The following is a 21,048-nucleotide window of genomic DNA, read 5'->3' as shown; positions in this document are numbered from 1 at the left end:
GGGTGGGTGCTCAAAATGGTAGTCTTTAAGTTTAGTTTTAAAAAGACTGAGGGAGGATTCTCTCTGGAGGAAATTCCAAATGTAAGGGGCAGCACGGCAGAAAGGTTTAAGGCGGGAAACAGCAGTAGTAGTGGGGGGCGCAACCAAACGATTGCTCTGCGAGGAACGAAGGAGTCGGCCAGGAACGTACGGAGACACAAGAGATATAGTGAGGAGCAGAGGAATGGAGAGCTTTAAAGGTTAAGAGAAGGAGTTTGTAAGATATTCTTTGTTTAATAGGAAGCCACAATAAGGACTTTAGCAGGGGAAGGGCCTGAACTCTTCTGGATGAGAGGAGGAGAATTCTGGCAGCAGTATTTAATATAAACTATAGGGGGGAAAGATGGGAGTTAGGGAGGCCGGTTAGTAGCAGGTTACAGTAGTCAAGTCGGGATAGGATGAGAGCATGTATGAGCAGCCTAGATGTTGCAGTAGAAAGAAAGGGATGGATTTTGGCAATATTGCGTAAGAAAAAGTGACAGGTTTTGAAAGCGGTGTTAATATGGTCAGAGAAGCAGAGACAGGAGTCAAAGATCACCCCCCAAACAACGTGCCAAATTGACAGGGTCGATGAGGGTGCCATCAATAGAGATAGTAAAGGGGGGTAAGACCAGGCTTAGGTGGAAAGATCATTAGTTCAGTTTTTGTTAGGTTCAGTTTGAGGTGGCGTTGTTTCATCCAATTGGAGATGACCAGGAGGCAGTTAGAGATTTGAGTCTCAGTTTCAACTATTAATGAAGGAGTCGAAAAGAAAAATAAAAAAAAAATAAATGATAAAATATCATCAGCATATAGATGGTATTTAAAGCCAAATGAACGGATTAAGATCTCCCAAAGATAGCGTGTAAAGGGAGAACAACAACGGCCCAAGTACAGAGCCTTGCAGTACCCCCACATTGAGAGGAACTGGAGATGAGTTTTTGTTAGCATAGGAGACAGTGAATGAAGAAGAAGAAAATTCAGGATGCAGCCTCACTACAGATACCAATCGAATGCAGAATTTGCATCAGGAGGGAGTGGTTGACCATATCAAACGCAGCCGATAGATCTAGGAGGATTAGTATGGTAAGTGACCTTTGGCTTTGGCAACCTGAAGATCATTCGTAACTCTGCACAAGGCCGTCTCAGTAGAGTGCGCAGGCTGAAAACCAGATTGCAGCGGGTCTGATAAATTATGGGCGTTAAGAAAGTTAGTAATTATGTATGTGTAATTATTTGTTGGGGGTTGCTGTGCTATCCACAAAGGGGATAGCATGGTCTTAAAAGCTCTTGTGATAAAATGGGTGTGGTTTAAAAAAAAAAAAAGATATTGCTATATCTCAAATGTCCTAATTGAAAGGACCAGTAATGCCACAGAATGAAAACATTTATTTTTATTTAAAGTTGCATGTTAATACGATCTTTCAGTACTAAAGCAGGGAGATAGACATGGTTCATTCTCTCACCCTACAAAACTGCAGAAAGAAAACCTCTTATAACTAGTGCTGGTTTGACAGACGCAAAATTTAAAAATGAAAAAAAAAGTTATATATGTAGGGGGTCCCTAGACCTTTCCACCCATTCCTGCAGCCTGGCTCCTGTGCATTAACTCCACCCATCTGTGTCATCATCTAGCTCAGTTATGGGTAGGTGAGCAATCTGTGGGGGGGGGGGGGACAATACAATGCCTGAGGGATTCCTATTTTTGGTTCCCCCACCAGATGGAAAGCCACCAGAGGTTATAAAATATGCCTTTGTATCCAGGGAGAGTAACTATTCAGGAGAGCAGGGCCGGTGCTGTACTTGTTCAGACAAAAGCACCAACTGAACAGAGACCCTCACCATATAGTAACCCTGTCTTTGCATGCATTTCATAATTTTGCTGTAAAGAAATATTTACTCAATACTTTACCTATCTGATCCCCCATGTTCCAATATGAGGGCGCAGCACATATTTGTGCTGCAGTAGTCCACTGGACAGGTTGAGAAGTGACATGTTTAGAAACAATTACTAATAAATGCAGACCAGCAATCACCAAAAAAAACATTCAACATGACCTATGGTTAAGTCTTAATGTACATAAATAATTAGTTTTCAAGCATCAGCACAGTATCAGTTACAGTAAACCCTATTAGCGTATATTTTCACTAGTACAAGAAGAGTCACACATATCCCCATTGCTAGTGTGCCCTACTGCTGCAGTTTTCTCTTTAGTATTTTTTTGTTTTTCCCACAAAGTTGTGTATTTTATTTGCTAGTGCCATCTCCTGAGGTGTGTTCCTTAACGCACAGTAGGTGGAGGCACTATGCTTAAATCCCATGTTTCCCACCACCTAGATTTGCCGATTGCCAGCAGGTTGGCACCTTGTGTATGCTGGAGCATATTTTGAAGTGTGCCAAGAAAGTGATACACACAAATGTAGCAGTGTGCCAAAGAACCTAAACGGTCACTATCTAAGCACAAGCCTAAAAAGTTATTGTTCTATAAGTTAAGCATGTCATAAATAAAGATTTTAGAAATATATTTTCAAATGTCTCACTTTCTACCTGTGCCTCACCTGCTTTCATACAGCCCTTGCCCATTTAAAAAAAATTATTTTCATTTCTGAAAGACTACAGGTACCTGCAAATATTTTTCACAGAAATGTTTTCATTGCTTCTTCAAAAAAGCAACAAGGGCACCTAGAATGTAATATTTCTAGACTTTAAATAGGTTAATTAAGTAAGTCCATGTAAGTCCACTTGAACCTGATATTTGCAAGTGGGTCTCACTGTTAGGCAAACTGTAGTTTAAGCCATTGTTTCTCAAATGGCAATTTTAAAGTGAAATGTTCATAACTGTCATTTTCCTGGGGTAAAAATAACAGTAATAAATAGAAAGAATACAACCAAAACCTTGGGATAACAGTTCCGGACGTGGCCGGTGGGGGCACCTTGCGGGGTGCGGGGCCCCTGGGGCAGCAGCCAAGGTGGGCCCTGCACCCCCCAGTCTGACCCTGCCTGAGATCATACAAGCAGCACTGGTTCTACACAGTTCTTTTGCATGTCCCCACATCATCAGTTTGCCCATAATGTCTCCGTTCAACCTCAAAACCAGAAAGCCACAGAACAAAAAAAATTTAAAGACTGACTGCATTGTCTCAACATACTAACAGTAAAGGTGGCCATGTAAGATCCGCTCGTTTGGCGAGGTCACCACCTAAGGTGGCCAATATTGGGATCGAAGTAAACCAGCGGGTGTAGGTGCTGTTGGACAGAGGGCCGCATGAACGACCTGATGTGGTCAACGATCAGACTGAAAATCAAGCCTGCCCAATCGAGATTTGGCCAATATTAGACCAGATCTTGCTCGGGTAGGCTGGTCGGGGGTGCCTATACATGGGCAGCTAAAATCTGCCTGAGTACGGCCACCTTAAAAAAGCACAACAATAAGGAAGTAGACTTATGTTGTAGCACAGGTACAACAGCAAACAAACCAATAGACACCAATGAAAAGTCAGCATTGACAATCTATTACAAAGATGAATGAAAATTTATGACTGGTTGCTATGGATTATAGAACTGAGAAAGTCTACCTAGTGCTAAGACCTCACATTTTAGAGTTCTGTGATGTTGGCATGATGCACTAGATATCTTTTTAAGTAGTACATTTAAATGCATTTGTAATAAACACAAGACACCGTTGTAAACATTTCAAAATTCAATATTCACTTATTCCCAAATAAAAAAAATAGAATAAAAACAAAACACATACAAATGCTCTGAACTCATTAGCTGCTAACGTAAAGTGTAAAACACTGCCAAGTTTAACCTGAAGTTACACAAAGGGATTTTAAATGGCAGAACTATTTAACAGCTGACCCCACAGTAAAACATTATTATTCTACATTAAAATAACAGAATTATGCTTTGTATCCTCTTCTGTCAGTAACACAAAAGGAAATTTAGTAACATTATGATACAGGTTGCACCTTACATACAAATGTAAAAACAAAGTGTCCTGGTTGTGTTTAGGTAAGGGTGGGTGGTGCATTCTCTCAGAGAGACAAGTGTTGTTACAACATATGAATGCAATACTACTCTGCGATAACGTATCTATTTTTAAGACAGAGTTTATATTAAATGCAGAATTTGTATTAAAATGTATGATTAGTTTCAAATGGCTCTTCAAATCTAAAGCTTTCCTTTCACCAACTTAGATGCAATAACATATGGTGTCCTTGGGCATGTTACATTAAAAAAAACAAAAAAATAAAATAAAGTTCCAAACTTTAGGTCCCTTCGCATGCAGACAGGTTGATTGCTGACAATTTTTTAGGGAAAACAAACAGGGTGAATATAACAACTGTTGCTAATAATCCCAAACTGGCCAACGCAGTTTTCAATCCTTTTGTCTTGTCTAGTGTCAGACAGATGAAATGTCACTTTTCTCTTGCAATGACTGATGATTCTGTGGGGTTCAAACTCCGTTTTCAGTGGCCTCCTCCTTGTGATCCATACCTCCCAGAAGGATCGTACCCACCACTGCCGTAATGCCACTGGCTCCACTGGCCTTGACCTTGGGAAGGACCGTGGCTCCATTGCCCTTGACCATGGGATGGACCTTGATTAGAACTAGGATTCTGAGGAGATGCCTGGCTCTGATACTGGCCCCACTGCTGTCCTCCATACTGCAGAAACATGTGGGAAAAAAGCATACATTTCATAATCTGCTACGCAAAAACAACAATCCAAAAATAATTACACACTAACTTAGTGCATATTTATCTTCAGAAAAAAAGTTTAAAATTGCAGGGCACTATTTAAAAATATAGTCTCTAGTAAGCCACAAAGCAGCAATGTTACAAACACTAGCAAATATAACATGTTATACAAATGAAAAGCAATCTAGAGATCTAGGCAGGAGTGATATGGGGGCTGGGGGCTTTCGTGCGTGTCTCAGGTTGACCATACTATGCCCTGCTTCTGCCTGAAGACTTTGCAATTTATAGATCCTTGCCTGCATGTTGCCCCCCCTTCTGTGATGAGAGGGGTGGGCACGGGTTTATAAATATCGAGACTCGCCAGGTTAAGGGTCTGGTGCTGATGGGACACATGAGTTAGGGTCCGGTGCGGGTTGATTTTTTTATCAACCCACTTCACTACTATGCAGCCTCTAAAAACCAGAATCTCTGTAGATTTTTACAATTTCCTTATTTTTGCTCCTAATAAAGCACTGACATACTACCAAACCTTACCTGCTGCTGTTGATACTGCTGGCTGTAGTTGCTCTGGCTGTTGGACAGCTGGGCAGGAGAAGAGCTTTGATTAGGTGGTGGTTGGTTGTACCCTTGATTATAGCTCTGGTTGTTGTAATTTGGACCATAGCCACTGCCACCTCCCTGGTTGTATCCACCCTGCCCATAGTTCTGTTGCACAAAATGGCAAAAAGTAAATAAGACGGAGAACAAGTTTGCCCAAAAAAAAAGCATACTTGGAAATAATTGTCCGTACTTACCTGCCCTTGGCTGTAGTTATTTGGTGCACTCTGCAAGGAATTTGATGATGGCCCACTGTTTCCATATGATGGCCCACTGTTTCCATATCCACCACCCTGGCTACCGCCTGGGTAATAATGCTGCTGCTGGCTACTAGCACCATAGCCCCCACGACTTTCGGAGCCATTATCATGAGAGCTCCCAGACCAGCGGCTTTGGGGTTGATTATGCCCATCTCTATTAAAGCCTAAAGTACAGAGAGAGGAAAAATTCCCAAATGTTAAGTTAATGTTATGGGACTATTGCTGCTTATGGAAAGCCACCTGACATAACTGGATAATAGTGAGGTAGGATATAACTGCAAGTGACAAAGCAACCAATACTGTATATTTTAATACTAAAGAAATTGTTATTCACCTCCAGCACCTCCTCTGTAACCACCAGCAGAGTTTCCTCCTCCTCTTCCTTGAAAACCTCCTCTGTGACCTGCAAGGGGACTATCAAACCGCTGAAAGTCTCCTCTTGCCCCACCATCTCCCCTGCCTCCTCCATCCCTTCCCTTCCCATCTCCTCTTCCTACTCCCCCACCAGGGGGTCCACCTCCACGGCCTCTGAATCGTTTTTCTGGTGGTGGCCCAGCTCTTTTTCCCTCCTCATTATACTGCCGCACCAGTGGCTCTGCATCTTCTTTCTGGAGTTCAACATAAATAACTTCATCAAGGAAGTCTCCAGGTTCTGGCAAAGCAAAATTTGCTGTGTACAAAAAGAAGAAACAGAAGATAAGCACTTGAAGGGGGTAGTTCACCATTTAGTTAACTTTAAGTATATTGTAAAATGTCCTATATTTACCAACTTTTTAACTGGTCTTCATTTTTTATAGCTATTGAATATTTTGCCATTCTCTAGCTTTATCTTTCTTTTCAGACCCTGATAAATCATTGGGGACAAGGAGTGCTTTGGTGCATTTGTTGTTCTTGAGGCCCAAACAATCGAATCAATACAATATCACCTGCCACGGTTATTGGGGGAAAAACTGAAGACCAACCGCAAATTGTGATGCAGAATATCAATGTCTGCATCACACTAAAACTTATTTAAAAACAAATAAAAACTGGAATTTAAACTGAAATGAACTTAAATACCCGTTAAAACATTTAACTTGCTTCTATGTACTTCACTATCTTTCTAGCAATTTCTGATAAATGAAAAGGAAATTATAACCAAAGAGTAAATTACATTTACTCTTTTTTTCTATCATAACACGCACACAATCTTATCTATCCAAAAGCACACACACATATACACTCAGTAGGACTAAAATAATCACATCAATTTATTCACATTTATGTTCACGTTATACCAAATGTAATTAAAACATCCCTGTTTGCTCCAGTTCACAACAGTAATGTTCAGGTCAAAACAAATTTTATTCATTACTATTGTTCCCAGGAGCACGATTTCAGACATTCAAAACTCCAAGATGTAGTTTAATTTTCAGTGAAAGTTCCGGCACTTTGTAACACATAGGGGGAGATTTATCAATCCACGAACAGTTCGATCGTTTGTTCGATCGGGCCGTTTGTGTTTTCTGCGACTTTTTCGTTGCTTGCGTATTTTCGGCGGTTTTTCATTTTAACGCGACTTTTTCGTACTGTGCGTAAAAAAAAAAAAAAAAAAAAAAAAATGCGACAAAATTGTATTGTTGCAACGAGTACGAAAGTTTCAGATTCATTCAAGCTTCAGTATTGTGACTTTCCTTGGGCCAGGTTGGAGCAGCAGAGTGCCATTGAGTCCTATGGGAGACTTTCCTTGGGCCAGGTTGGAGCTGCAGAGTGCCATTGAGCCCTATGGGAGACTTTCCTTGGGCCAGGTTGGAGCAGCAGAGTGCCATTGAGTCCTATGGGAGGCTTCCAAAATCATGCACAGAAGGATCAAAGTCGGAAAGGTTTTCCTGCATTTTACGATCGTTCGTATACGAAAATGTTGTGACTTTCGGATCGCCAATACGATATTATCATGACTAATACAATTTTTTCATAAGCATATTCGCGATTTTTGCGATCTTCAGAAATTATCGTGTCCAATACGAATTTTTCCCATTCGGGATTCAAATTCGTGTCTTAATAAATCTGCCCCATAATGTAACTACTAGGCAATATAACTTTTACTTAACTTTATTTTTATAAAGGATGAGTTTCACTTTAACAGCAGTAGTCATTCACACCCATTTGCACATCCATCATAACATATTTAAACTGACAGTAAAAAACATTTATAGTTTTTTTGCAACCATATTAAAATGTTAAGGATGTTGAAAAACACATTATGAGGAGGCTGATATAATGAAAATGGGAATTACCTTTCATTTCCAATACAGCAGAGTCTGGAACATCCTTTCCCTCCTCATCTGTACGTTTTACTATACGGTCCTGCAAGTCTGCATCTGTGGGACAGATTATGATGGCTTTGCGCTGAAAGCCTTCAAATGGACGCATCTTCCTTTTTTGAGCTGTCCCATAAACATTTGTCTGTGTGTAGAAAAAAACACCAAAGGTCCTACTTGTATAGGTCATGTACTGAACACTGCAGCTACAACTGAATCTAGGATTATGTTATTAATCTATTTTACCTGATCCAGAATGTAATTTCGTTTCCTCCGGGCTGCAATCTGGATAAGACGGTTCAGACACTGTGTTGCTTGTTGTATAAGGACATCCCAGCGCCCTGCATAATTACGTTGCCTTCGCAGACCCATTACCTGATTGGAGGTCAAGATATGAAAATTATATGGAGAATTCTTTTATTTTACTCCTTGTCTATCCATATATATGTTATTATAGAGGCAGAAGGCACCCAATAACAATTAATTTGTTTTATTAGCCAAGATGTTTTTTTGACTGTGACCATAAACATGTAGCAAATGCATAGTTGTAAATAACATATCAAGGCTTAAAGGAAAAGTAACACCAATAAATGAAAGTGTTTTAAAGTAACTGAAATATAATGTACTGTTGCCCTGGACATGAACAACTGGTTTGGTTGCTTCAGAAACTTTACTATAGTTTATATAAACAAGCTGCTGTGTAGCCACAGGGGCAGCCATTCAAAGGTAAAACAGAAGAAAAGGTACAGGTTACACAGCAGATAACAGAAAAATGGGATTAAGCACAGTTTATCTGTTACCAACTGATAAACAGAAGCAGCCATGGACTAATGTAAAATGCTGGTATTGACTGATGTGAAACTGACTGGACAGGAAGGGAGACATAACTTAAAAGACCTTTAAAGATTTGGACTTCTTAGGAAAAACCCTTAGGGCTCTGGCACACGGGGAGATTAGTCGCCCGCGACAAATCTCCCTTGTCACGGGCGACTAATCTCCCTGAACTACCATCCCACCGGCGAACATGTAAGTCGCCGATGGGATGGTACACGCTGCGCAGGTGATTTCGGCAAATCACCGAAGTTGCCACGCGAGGCATTTTCGGCGATTTGCCGAAATGTGCCATCCCACCGGCGACTTACATGTTCGTCGGTGGGATGGCAACTGACGGCTCTCTGATGGCAACTCGGGGAGATTAGTCGCCCGCGAACAGGGAGATTTGTCGCGGGCGACTAATCTCCCCGTGTGCCAGAGCCCTTAGTTAACTGGTTAATATCATAAGAAAGATGTTTTCATGATAAAACTGTAACTATCCATAAAACCTTGGTTACATCTTTTCAGATATATAGGATGAGACACATATACATAAGTCTTGTTCTCTCACAAATGATTATCACTTTATTACAAATATTAAAGGGGATATATAGCATAAATTTTTACAATGCACTAAACCATGTAAAAAACTGTAAAACAGAAGGAAGTGGGTGGGGCTTAGCGAGCTCACAGACAGTCTGTTCCTGCTCTGCTTGTTTCTCTCCCCTCCCCTGGCAGCAGCACAAGCAGAGAGACACAGAAGGAGGGAGGGGTTTTCCCTGCTGCTGCTGAGTCAGTCAGTGCTGTGACCAGTTCCTGTGGGAGACTGTAGCGACACTCCTATGTCTCATTTGGCTCTGACTTCTGATCAGTGAGCTTGTGTATGCAGCTCTCATATAATGGCAGTTTTAGGAGGTAAAATGCTTTCAAAACATCTTTCTTTCCGCATCATTTCACATTTTGAGGGAGGATGAATATTATAACTGAATATGAACTTTATATAAAATGTCTCCTTTAACCCCTTTTTTATATTTATAAATATAAAGTTAACCACACATTTATAACTAAGACTGCAGAGCTTCTCTCTGCTCTATAATTCATAATGGAAATAATTTTTTCGGGATCTTTAAATTTTAATGATTTTTACAATATTACAAAAGCAGTCCCACAATTGCGGACATTCTGCAAGTTAATTTTTCTATTATTGCAAAAAAACTGTAGCACTGCCCTATTAGCTGATATTAATTGTACAACTGCAACAGATGAAGATTTAAAACATAAATTACTGGAAGGCCAACTGGTGGCCCTCTAATATTAATTTTCATATGGACCCCAGTCAGCACAAGGGCTCCCATGAATTACAGGATTCCTTGGGCAAAGAGAAGTTGCTGAACCAGATGGCTCCCAGTGGACCAAGTTCCAGAATTTCTGTACCAACAAACAGTTAAGGACGTTGTCGAATGCCCACCATGAGCTTGCAAGCCCAAAGTCCCCCAAGTCAAACAATGCATACTGCAAACTGGGGGGGGGGTGGAATGTCTAGAGGCAAACAGCAGACTAACTTGAGCAACTAAGATGTGTATTTATTTAAAAAAAAAAAAAAAAATTACATTTATGTTATTAACGCTGGTCATTAAGGCTGTCACCTGTCCAGTATTTTACTGGCCTAGGCCATAAAGCCAAGGTCTTGGTCAGTATTACAAATTAATTAGTAGTTAGTTAACTTGGGAATATTTATACCAATCACATATACACAATCATAGTAGCTGCTAGTTTATGTTACCCTCATTTTTTCCATGATAGCATTGGTTCCCAAAATAACATATTTCTTTTCCGGATGTGCAGCGGCATGCTTCACGGCCCAAGTTGTCTTTCCAGCACCAGGCAACCCAACCATCATCAAAATCTATATGGAAAGCAAGACAAACAAATAAATGCAAACACAAGTCAATACAATACAGCAGAGGTCCCCAACCTTTTATACGTGCGAGTCACATTCAAATGCAAAAAGTGTTGGGGAGCAACAGAGGCATGAAAAATATTCCCGAGGGTACCCAATAAGAGCTATGACTGGCTATTTGGTAGCCTCTATGTGGACTGGCAGCCTACATGGGACTCTGTTTGGCATTATAATGGGTTTTCATGCAACCAAAACTTGCTTCCAAGCCAGCAATTCAAAAATAGGCACCAGCTCTGAGACCACTGGGAGCAACATGTTTCTTCAAAGCCACTGGTTAGGGATCACTGTATAGCACCAAAGAATGCAACAAAACTAATCCTGAGATAATAACATATAGCAGTAAAACTGCCATACCTACTGGATCAGGTCATTACATATATGTCATTATATATATATATATATATATATATATATATATATATATGGGGTTCAACAATGGAAGCATGGTCTATATTTTAAAAAAAAAACACAAAAGAAGAAAACCTTTAAAAAAAAGTGTTTTGAAAAGAGGGGCTCGGCCGTACTACTTAAAAGTTGGTCCCTGTTTTAGCCTGACCTCCAAACATCTAAAGCCGGATGTAAACGCACCCCAACAAGTCCCTCTCCCCTGGGTATCAAATTGAACATCACTGCTTGATTATAAAAATGCTACAAAGATCTTAGATTTAATTAAACTGATTATTTATGCATCACACAAAACTGAAATATTATACATAATACATATAAATTACTTTTGACTATACATGGTGTTTCTTAGCAGACTAACATTAAAATATAGAAAAAAACCTGCTGGCTTACCTCACACTCTGCCTTGTTCTTTGGGGGTTCAGTGCCTCGCACCCTTTCATAAGGTTGAACATGCTGTATAAATGTGAACCCTGGTATTGCAGAGCAAAACGGTTCAGGGCGCTGGCCAAAGTTGAACTCAACAGTACAGTTTTTCACCAAGATGTGGGGGAATAAGGCCTGACTTCCAAGAGTCTCCTTGTGTACCCGGAATGCTACTCCAAGTGGCTGTCCATTCTTTGAAAACGACATCTCAATATCTCCATGTGATTCAAAGTCCTACATTGCAGATGAGGAGATTAGTTTAACAGGCTGTAAAATAGTCCACAAGCAGTGTGTTTCCTATCCACATATCAAATAATTCACTTTACTATTTAAAACTTTATTTACGAACCAACAAATGTATATTTTTAGTTGTAATATTGGTGTGAAGGCAGCCATCTCAGTGCATTGTGCCTGAGTCTGAGCTTTCAGAAAGAGCCAGCACTACATATTCGAACTGCTCTCAGATAACCTATTGTTTCTCCTACTCCCATGTAACTGGAGGTGTCCCAAGCCAGACTTGGATTTCTTACTATTGAGTGCTATTCTGATATTTACTGGGAGCTGCTATCTTGCTAACTTCCCATTGTTTTGCTGATCAGCTGCTGGGAGGGGGGTGATATCGCTCACTCCAGCACCAAAGTGTGACTGAAGTTTATCAAAGCACAGGTCACATGGCTGTGGCACCCTGGGAAATGAAGAATATGGCTAGCCCCATGTGAAATTTCACAATTAGACATAAAAATATTCTGTCATGGCCCTGCAGAGCTATTATCACTTGGATGCCAAAATAACCAGAATCATTACCAGTGACATAGCCCTTAGCTGTTCTTTTCTAAACTATTAATTCCAAGATATTACAGGGCCACCATCAGGGGAGTACAGCAGTCAGGTGATCTGTGGAAGAGGGAAGCAAATGTCCGATTCCCAGAAAATGCAGAACATGCAGGGCCGCCATCAGGGGGGCACAGGGGGTACGATTGTCCCGGGCCTGGGCGTTTTTAGCTTTAAAGGGGGCCCGGCCACGCTAGAGTTTCCAAGCCCCCTTTCATCAAGCCCTGGCCGGGCCCAATCTTTGTTTCCGTCTTCCTCTATGTCCCGCGGCTCTCTGCCGCATCCTCGCTTTTATAAGGTTGCGCCCGTGCGTACTGACGTCACACGCACGGAGCGCAACCTTATAAAAGCACAGAAGCAGCTGAGAGCCGCGGCACATAGAGGAGGACATCACAGGAGCTGGAAGCCGCTGGGAGGAAATGTAAGGTGCTTGGGGGCCCTGGGGGAAGCTGAAGGATACTTGGGGGGGCCTGGGGGAAGCTGGATGCTTGGGGGGGGGGGGGGGGGGGGGGGCCCTGGGAAAAGCTGAAGGATGCTTGGGGGGGGCCCTGGGGAAAGCTGAAGGATGCTGGCGGTGCCCTGGGGGAAGCAGGAGGATGCTGTGGGGGAGCTGGAGGATGCTTGGAGGCCCTGGGGGAAGCTGAAGGATACTTGGGGGGGCCCTGGGGGAAGCTGAAGGATACTTGGGGGGGCCCTGGGGGAAGCTGAAGGATACTTGGGGGGGCCCTGGGGGAAGCTGAAGGATACTTGGGGGGGCCCTGGGGGAAGCTGAAGGATGCTTGGGGGGGGGCCCTGGGGGAAGCTGAAGGATGCTTGCGGGGGGGCCCTGGGGGAAGCTGAAAGATGCTTGCGGGGGGCCCTGGGGGAAGCAGGAGGATGCTTGGGGGGGGCCGGGGGGGAGCCGGAGGATGCTGGGGGTGCCCTAGGGTATGAGTAATTTGGGGGAGGACATTGATGTTTTAGGGGGCCCTGGGCTGGCTAGCAATGATTTAGGGGGTACCTGCCCTGGCACCAATGCAAAACGTAACCCCTGGCTACCAATGTCTGTATGTCTTTTGTATTGATGGGGGGGTCACTGGGAGAGGGGCCATTAGGGGTGTGGGAGGAGGGGGAGCCCAGAAAATTTGTTTGAGGGGCCCCGTGATTTCTGATGGCGGCCCTGAGAACATGGGTGGGGTTTTGGCAGAATAAACATGATTGGAGTGAATCAGGGAAAATGACATTGCACTTGTAGACCATTGTAGTATGGGGGCCATGTGATTCCTGATGGCATGAGGAAAATGGCAGCAGGAAATATACTCCACATGTGAGAAGGTATTTTATAAAAGCATCATGTTGATGTAATCTGGTCCAAAAATCTGCAGTATGCCAGTTAACTAGCCCACTACTTAGAAAGAGTTGGACAGCACTACCATTTGGAACTAATGTGCTGCAGTGTCTGTTGTGTTAACACAAGACTTTATGAACCCAGCTGCAAATATTATAAACTATTTGTAAATAATTTTAAAACATTCAGAAACATGACCAGCCTCCTAGAAAAAGTTAACAAGTCGGCATGGTCCAACTGGAGGACCATAAGTGGAATGGGGCCCTATAAGAGGTTTTTCTGCAACCCCAATCTATGGTGTGTGTTGCGTGAACTTGACAAGTGCCAGTTTGTCTAGGGAGATCTGCACCACCAGCACAGGACTGTGTAAAGAATTGTAGAAAAAGCAGCAAAAAACAATTTGCATTGAACTATTAGTTTCAGTGGCTGCCACCCGTGCAAAATGTTTTCAGTATCAAGTCATATTTTACATACCGTAACATACTATATTATAATTAACTTAAAAGCAAATTAAAAAAAAAACAAAACAAAAACTTACAATGTAACAACCAATAACATCATGTTCAGCAAAGGTCTCTCCGTAATTTTCAAATCTGCTGTTGGAAGATTTCTTTCCAGTCCCTCCATAGCCATAGGAAAAAGGTTCCTCCCCTGTGCAGCAACAGAGTATAGTAAAATTAATTAGGCACTCATACACAAAGAATGCAAAAAGATTGATTTAAAACGATGAAAATGTACATGAAATGTACATAAAAAAAAAATATTGAACAGGGAAATTGTAAATTCGTTTTTTTTTTAAGAACTCACCTAACTGGGTGCTACATGAATCTAGAGACCACCCCACACGAACCACATGTGGATCTGGCTCGTTGGAGGGCAAATGGCCCACTGAAATTTTTTCAGTGACCTAAGGAAAAAAACATAAGGCAAATATATAATTTCCATAATATTTGATAAATATTTATGAACTATAGGAACATTATTTACCTTCATCTCAAAGCAAACTCTACCTCTGTTGACTCCATGAGTAGCTCTGGCTCCAGACCATAAGTAAGCAAAGCCTTCAATGGTTAGCGGGTAACCCACAGTTCGATCTTTATCAAGCTTGAAATGCAGATCACTATTATCTAGGGATGAATGAGAAACATTGTTCGCAAGGTAGCTTTGCATGTTATGCAACAATTTGGGTATGTGGAAAAAGTATTTTTGACCAGCTTAAACGTGTGCATTTATGATAATTATAATTAAACCACATGTTCTCCTTTCTATTCAATCTAGTTATTTGTTCCATGGACAATGCATTAATTGATCTTAATGATCAGCACTGCAGACACTCATAAGCAGAGCTAAGTTTACCTGATGCAACTGGTAACTTGTGTGCACTGGCATCATTGATCAGCTGTTCATAGATTGGTCTCTTCTGTAATGTGACCATGTCAAACGCCATCACTAAAACCGCAACTGGGCACTGCTTCAAGCAATTCGCATTGCCAGCAGCACTTGCCCAATAACTGTGGAGCACTTCAGTTTGGCCAATACAGTGTGAATAGAATGTGTTGAGGATAAACTGAGAACCCCCCCCCTCCCCACCTCAAGTGGTGCCCCCACAAATGGATTACCAGCTGTGCGGTGACTTCACTGGAGAATAGTAGTAGTACTATGGAAGTAGATACATTAAATACATTACATATAAAAAGTGCCAATGTATCCACAATACTTCCTATTCAACTGAATGGAATATGATCAGGTGCAGGCAGATGCTTTCAAAATGCTCTGCATGGCATGGCCCTAGCTATTAAAAGTAATCCTGTGCACATACTCACAATTATCAAGAACAACAACATTCTCATCAAACACGTCATCATCGTCAAATCCAGAACCTTGTGGTGATCGAGCTCTGTAAACAATAAGACAAGAACTACAATGAAAACAGTGTATGCTCCCACTATATACTGTATAAATAGCAGTGGCGTGTTGTTCAGTCTTTCTCAACAATGCTAAACTAGCTGCAGTGAAAGTACACACGCACGGTCATATTTTTAACCAATATCAAATACTGAGGAATATTGCTAAAACAAGGAAGGCCACGCTACAAAAATTTAACCAATACCCACACACTGGCTGATTACAAACGAATCCTCTTATTGCCAAGGATCTTACTGTACAAATGCCAATGGGGGTGATCAGCCAACTTGGGATGAATTAGTATAAGGATTTAAATCAAATTTTAAATTCAGAGTACCCACCAAAATTCTGCTGGAGCTGCCAAGACCACCCCTTTAATAATAAAACTGGCTTATTTATTAGCTTCACCTCACTCACCTTCTTTCATCTCGGTGCTCATAATATCCATGACCCCTATCCTCAAAACCTCTCTTGCGGTTTTGAAATTGTGGCTGATTGCTGGCAGCATTGGGTCCCCTGTAACCTGGATCTGGTTGCTCCTGCTTAAACTCTGTTTTCAAAGCTACAAGACAAAAGAAGAAAAGAAACAGTGAATCAGACCTGTCGACACATTCAGACAAAACATCAGCATTGACAACCTTTGCTTTTCCACATCTGATACACATTAAGCACAGCTCTAAAAGATTATTCAAAGTGACAATGTTGTTTTTCCATTACTGGTAGGTACCATGTCATTATCACTGTAAAATGGCAGGTTGGAGGACATGTAAACCCCCCAAAATAAATATAATCAGTAAACAACCTCTCTGAACTCTTTAAATAACTGCCACTCCGGTTGTTAAAAGGTTAACAGTGAGGCAGTATTTTCTTAATCCCTTAGGATTCCTTCTCCTCCTCTAACCCTCTCGGCCCCCTTCCTTAGGAATTTACTATGGAAATTGGCTACCGAGCATGCTCAGACGGCACTGCTTTTTATCGAAACTCTGTTCTAGCTCTGCACTCTGCTCGAGAAGCACGTTTTTCATTTTAACATTCTCTCCTGAGCTCAGCTTAACTATTACAGTGCTTTTTATCAAAGTAAGTTCTGCCTGCGTAAGCCTGTATTGTTCACTGCATGATCTTTACACCAGAGCACGTGCAGTTTGCAGATGTAAATGTCACTGATGATGCGTCAAAGGGAAAATGCCCGCCAGGTGAAAGTGACCATTTTAGGAAAATGTGATGGTGCTGGCGAATTGAATGGATATATGCAGTACAAATCATGCTGTTTGGGTGGGGTAGATGTGCCCAATTTAAATACACACAGTAGGAAAATGTAGGATTTACATGTCCTTTAATGTCAAGGCCAGAGCAATCCTCTACCATCTAAACAAAAGATGCCAGGGCACATGAACATAAGATTCTACTTTCACATCACTATTTTCATCACAATCCTTCTGACATAACCAATTTCTTTTTGCAATTGTGAAATTAAGCTTGCATACAGATGACATATTAAAAAAACAAAACAAAAGACAGCAAGGCTGGTATGCACTACAGCCATCTGTAAAATGTGAAAAAATAATCATGGAAAAGAAACAGTACCCATATTTGGCAAGAGAGGAGGTGGTGGTTGCTCTGCAGGTCTCCTATCATAACGATCATAGCCCTGATCTCGCTCTTGCTTGATGCCCTCCTGCCTGAATGGAGGAAAACCAGCAGACATTCCATAGTTTTCTGAAGGTTGATTTCCATAATCTGGGGAAAGAGACATATAATTGGAAATCCACACGCAAAATGTATGAAGAAGCCCTACTTGAAATAAACTTAAGAGAATTTTATAGGAAGACCTACTCTAAGCCAGGTTTTCATTTGTTTGTAATTATTTCGTCTTCTTGTTATTCCCTTGTAATTTAACTAACAGACTGAGTGCAAGAATTTTTTATTATTCCTATATTTTTTCTGATCCTTCTATTGAGCATCTCTATCTTCTATTATATCAAACTGTAGCATTGTTGCTATGGTAATAAAGCCATAGCATCCTTATAGCAGTTAACATTCAAATGAGGACAGCTTTACAAAAAATTACATTTACATATTGAAGATAAACCACCACTTTAAATTACAGTGCTATACATAAACATGATGAATACATTCTGCAACAAGACGTATAAAAGACCCCCCTTCTCACAAACATTTGCTTTTCAGTAGTTATGCCCTTTTTAAATGCCATGACTCAGAGCAGTGCATACATTTTAAAAGAATTATAGTTTCACTGTTTTGACCTATATTCTCAGGACCACTGTAGCCCAAAATTACAAGTCCAAAGGGTTTCTACATGCTTACAAAGATTGTAGGACAAGAAACTGCCTCAAATTCTGTTTTTTTTCTACAACCCAAAAAAATCCATCCCCAGTGTTCCAGAGATGGCACTAAAGAAATAGTAGAATCCTGTCAGAATGCCTTTAAAAAATTAAAACATTGTTGCTTTATTATGGGTTGTCTATTTTGAGCCCTCTGCTATCCATGCTTCATTGTGGTACTCTGACATCTTCTTCCCACTAAAGCCCAGTAGCCAGACAGCAGTCTATATACAGCTGGAGATATTCTTGTGCTGTTTTTGCCTATATCATATACAAAATTAATTTGCTGGAGCCTCCAATGTCTGTCTGCAACCATATGTGCTTTGGGCACTATATTTCCCCATAGATAATTATGGAAAGCTGTTACAGGCAGAGACTTTGTGTTTAGGCTGATGGTAGTGGCGGGCCAATTAATTTAAATAAACACCTAAAAGCAAAAAGGAGCTTCTGCTTTGGTCACATCAGCAAACGAATATCAATAAAGATGTTTAGATGTAGTAGGATATGCACAGGCAAACAGGATTAAGTGTCATGTTTTTTTTTTTTAATTGTGAATAATCAAACAGGCAAGAAGAAAAAAAAAAGCTTTTACTTTTGCCTCAACATAAAGTGTAACATTTTGCACATTTTCCTTTAATTGCAAATTCCTTAAGATTGTATGTTTCCTTTCTGAAAAACCTTATGCTATACAGCAAATATTTTTTAAATATGCAGTACCTGCAAAACTATTGTCTGTTAGGTTTGTATACAGCAAGGTGTGTGTTTAACAGAACCTTTGGGTGAGTGCTTTAGATTTGAGTTTTGTACCTTAATAATTTCCTACTACATTATACAATGACTGAATAGTGGCTTCTTGTTTAGAAAAAAAGCAGACAATAAAAGAATGTCTATTTAATAAACAGGTGTCAAATACTTCCTGATGTTACAGAACAAATGCACATTAGGAAATATGTGCTTGTTGGATTAAGAAGTATAATTTAACAGCTCATATTGGTTAAGGAGTGTGGCATGCACCTAAACGCAATTAGAAATGTAATAAATAACAAAACACATGATACTTGGGGTTGGGCAAGGCTGGTGACAGAGTAAATGAGCTGCTGTTAGATTATCTCATGACCAGCAGAAGTGATTTCCTGGGGTTAATGTATGGCGAATGGAATGCTACAAGTTCTTAGGGCATTTACACTGCATGGAGAAGCACATACATGATTTCATGAAAGCTTATGGATACGCTCATATTAAAGATTCTTTAAATTAAGCAACTTGTCCCAAAAACAATAAGCAATTTAATTAAGTGGAGGTGCATTCCTTCATGCCAGCACAAAAGAACTGGGCAAAGCTGTATGCTCAGAATACACACTGTAACCTGGACAGCGCAGAGTAAGGTAGAAATGTCTGCCTACAGAGACCCTCTTATATTACTATCCCAGATACAACCTTATGTCACAAGCGCTGCCTTGCCATTGTCAGAATTTACACCCTATCCTTCCTGTCGCGGCCCTCCACCGAGCTTTCCCAAACAGCTAACAATTACCCATGCAACTCTGCCTTCGTTTCTTTTGCTTCTAATTAAACATATCTCACAATGCCCCATTCCTTAAACATTCCCGATTCCAGATCTGACCCCCATTGTGTAGCCCTCGTTTTCCCGTCCTTACACCGGCCTTCCCCTTCCCTGCGATAGTCTCTAGGCGGCCCTGCAGGATACCCGCCCCGGTGGTATTGTGCTTGGTGATCCCCCATCGTCAACGCTGCCTCCCCCAATACGCGGGTCTTCACCGAGGGTGAACAAAATGGCTGCACCGGCCTCCAAACCTGCGCAGCCTAGGCAAACAGCGATTGGCTAGAACACACAAGGAAGACTAATCAATAGAATGAGCGAGAGAGCTACAGCCGCTCTCAGATTAGCTAAATCTGATGGGCGGTAACTTAGAATGTCCAATAGAAACCGACGATAGCTGTTTCCTATAGCAACGCTACGTCTATTAATGATAATGAAACGTTAAAGCTTGATATACCGATGTGTAAGGCTTTGCCTGCCATGTTGGTACTCCCAATATGTTATCGTGCATATTTAAGAACAGTTCAATATTAATGCAATGTATATACTTTGTAACGCAGAGCTTGTGGTTTGGATCAGGTTGAAAGAATAATAATAGCCTCCTGATAGATGATATGTTGTCCACATTAGGGTACAAGAAAATGCTAGGCTTGGTTTGGATTTTTGCATAGGCATTTCCTTTTCATAGTGCATGAATTTGTCATGAAATTATCTTCTTTAACCTATTCTATTATCTTCTAACATCTGTGTTTGAATTTTACCTGCTTGTCTTTTCAATGTCAGTGATAATTATTGGCATTTCTTACCTTGTTTCATACGATATTCGGTGTGTGTATGGCAACTCGGCGATGCAACCAATATCACAGAAAGCTGATAATATCGATCAACTCACTGATTGGGCGGGTTAAACAATTTTGACTGGGCACCATAGAAGGCGCCCGAGCAAAATCTATGTTTAGGGCTGAATCGGCAGAAGGAGGTAGAAATCCTATTGTTTCTACCTCCATATCTGACGATTCAGCCCTGAACGTCAGTGGTCGCTCGAAAGATCGAAAATCGCCACGTGCGGCCAGCTTTAATCTGCAGTTTTTAATTGTTCCATGTCATGGAACTAAACATAATAAAGAGCATATGGCATTACGACACTCTTGTGCCCACATGGCATTATGACTTGCATAGCTGTGTTTCTTGTATCAAGTCAGTGATGTCATTTTTAATCCATTAATGGCATTGCCTTTTTTGTGTGATGATAAGTGTCTTCACATGGTGGTTCATAACCTAAGTAACCACTGCTCCTCATTCATGCCACTCTGCCAATCCCTGTACTGGCTTCCAAAATAAAATTCAAACTGATGATCCTCACATTCAAAACAGTTCATAACTTTGCTCAACTCTATGGGGCACATTTACTTATTCACGAACGCTCCGAGTGTTTGCTCAATCAGTCCAATCGTATTTTCCGCGACTTTTTCGTACCTTGCATGACTTTTTTTCTCAATACCTCCTTACCTACTCGCATTCAAGATTTTGCAAGAGCTGAACCCCTTCTCTGGAATTCACTCCCATGGTCTGTCCAATTTTCTCCCAATCTTTCTGACT

General features: G+C 41.1%; 1 protein-coding gene across 2 annotated transcripts; it reads right to left on the bottom strand.

The window, feature by feature from the left end:
- Positions 1-3,704: 3,704 nt before the first annotated feature.
- Positions 3,705-19,759, bottom strand: hnrnpul1 (heterogeneous nuclear ribonucleoprotein U-like 1). Of its 2 annotated transcripts, none has more exons than XM_002939386.5 (15): positions 19,547-19,759; positions 17,131-17,283; positions 15,964-16,108; positions 15,465-15,538; positions 14,629-14,768; positions 14,449-14,548; positions 14,180-14,292; positions 11,451-11,717; positions 10,476-10,598; positions 8,126-8,254; positions 7,856-8,024; positions 5,914-6,249; positions 5,517-5,743; positions 5,257-5,427; positions 3,705-4,689 (listed from the first exon to the last, which is right to left on the bottom strand). In XM_002939386.5, exons 1-15 carry the CDS (start codon positions 19,629-19,631, stop codon positions 4,492-4,494), a joined length of 2,430 nt encoding a protein of 809 aa, XP_002939432.2. In that variant the 5' UTR covers positions 19,632-19,759; the 3' UTR covers positions 3,705-4,491. The 2 variants fall into 2 exon arrangements, with proteins under 2 accessions (XP_002939432.2, XP_012824708.2); XM_012969254.3 differs by lacking the exon at positions 19,547-19,759 and adding an exon at positions 19,423-19,512.
- Between the last annotated feature and the right edge of the window lie 1,289 nt (positions 19,760-21,048).

The sequence above is a fragment of the Xenopus tropicalis genome, chromosome 8 (genome assembly GCF_000004195.4).
Source record: "Xenopus tropicalis strain Nigerian chromosome 8, UCB_Xtro_10.0, whole genome shotgun sequence".
NCBI lineage: Eukaryota > Metazoa > Chordata > Amphibia > Anura > Pipidae > Xenopus > Xenopus tropicalis.
Note: the sequence above shows the minus strand (reverse complement) of the source record. Positions and strands in the feature narration are given on the sequence as shown.

Coding starts and splice junctions, on each gene's coding strand:
- hnrnpul1 (XM_002939386.5), bottom strand. CDS start 19,631: ATGGGGGATCACCAAGCACAATACCACCGGGGCGGGTATCCTGCAGGG. Junction 8,255..10,475: donor CTATCATGGAAAAAATGAGG/GTAACATAAACT, acceptor ACCTCCAATCAG/GTAATGGGTCTGCGAAGGCA. Junction 6,250..7,855: donor TGCTGTATTGGAAATGAAAG/GTAATTCCCATT, acceptor TTTTGTACACAG/CAAATTTTGCTTTGCCAGAA.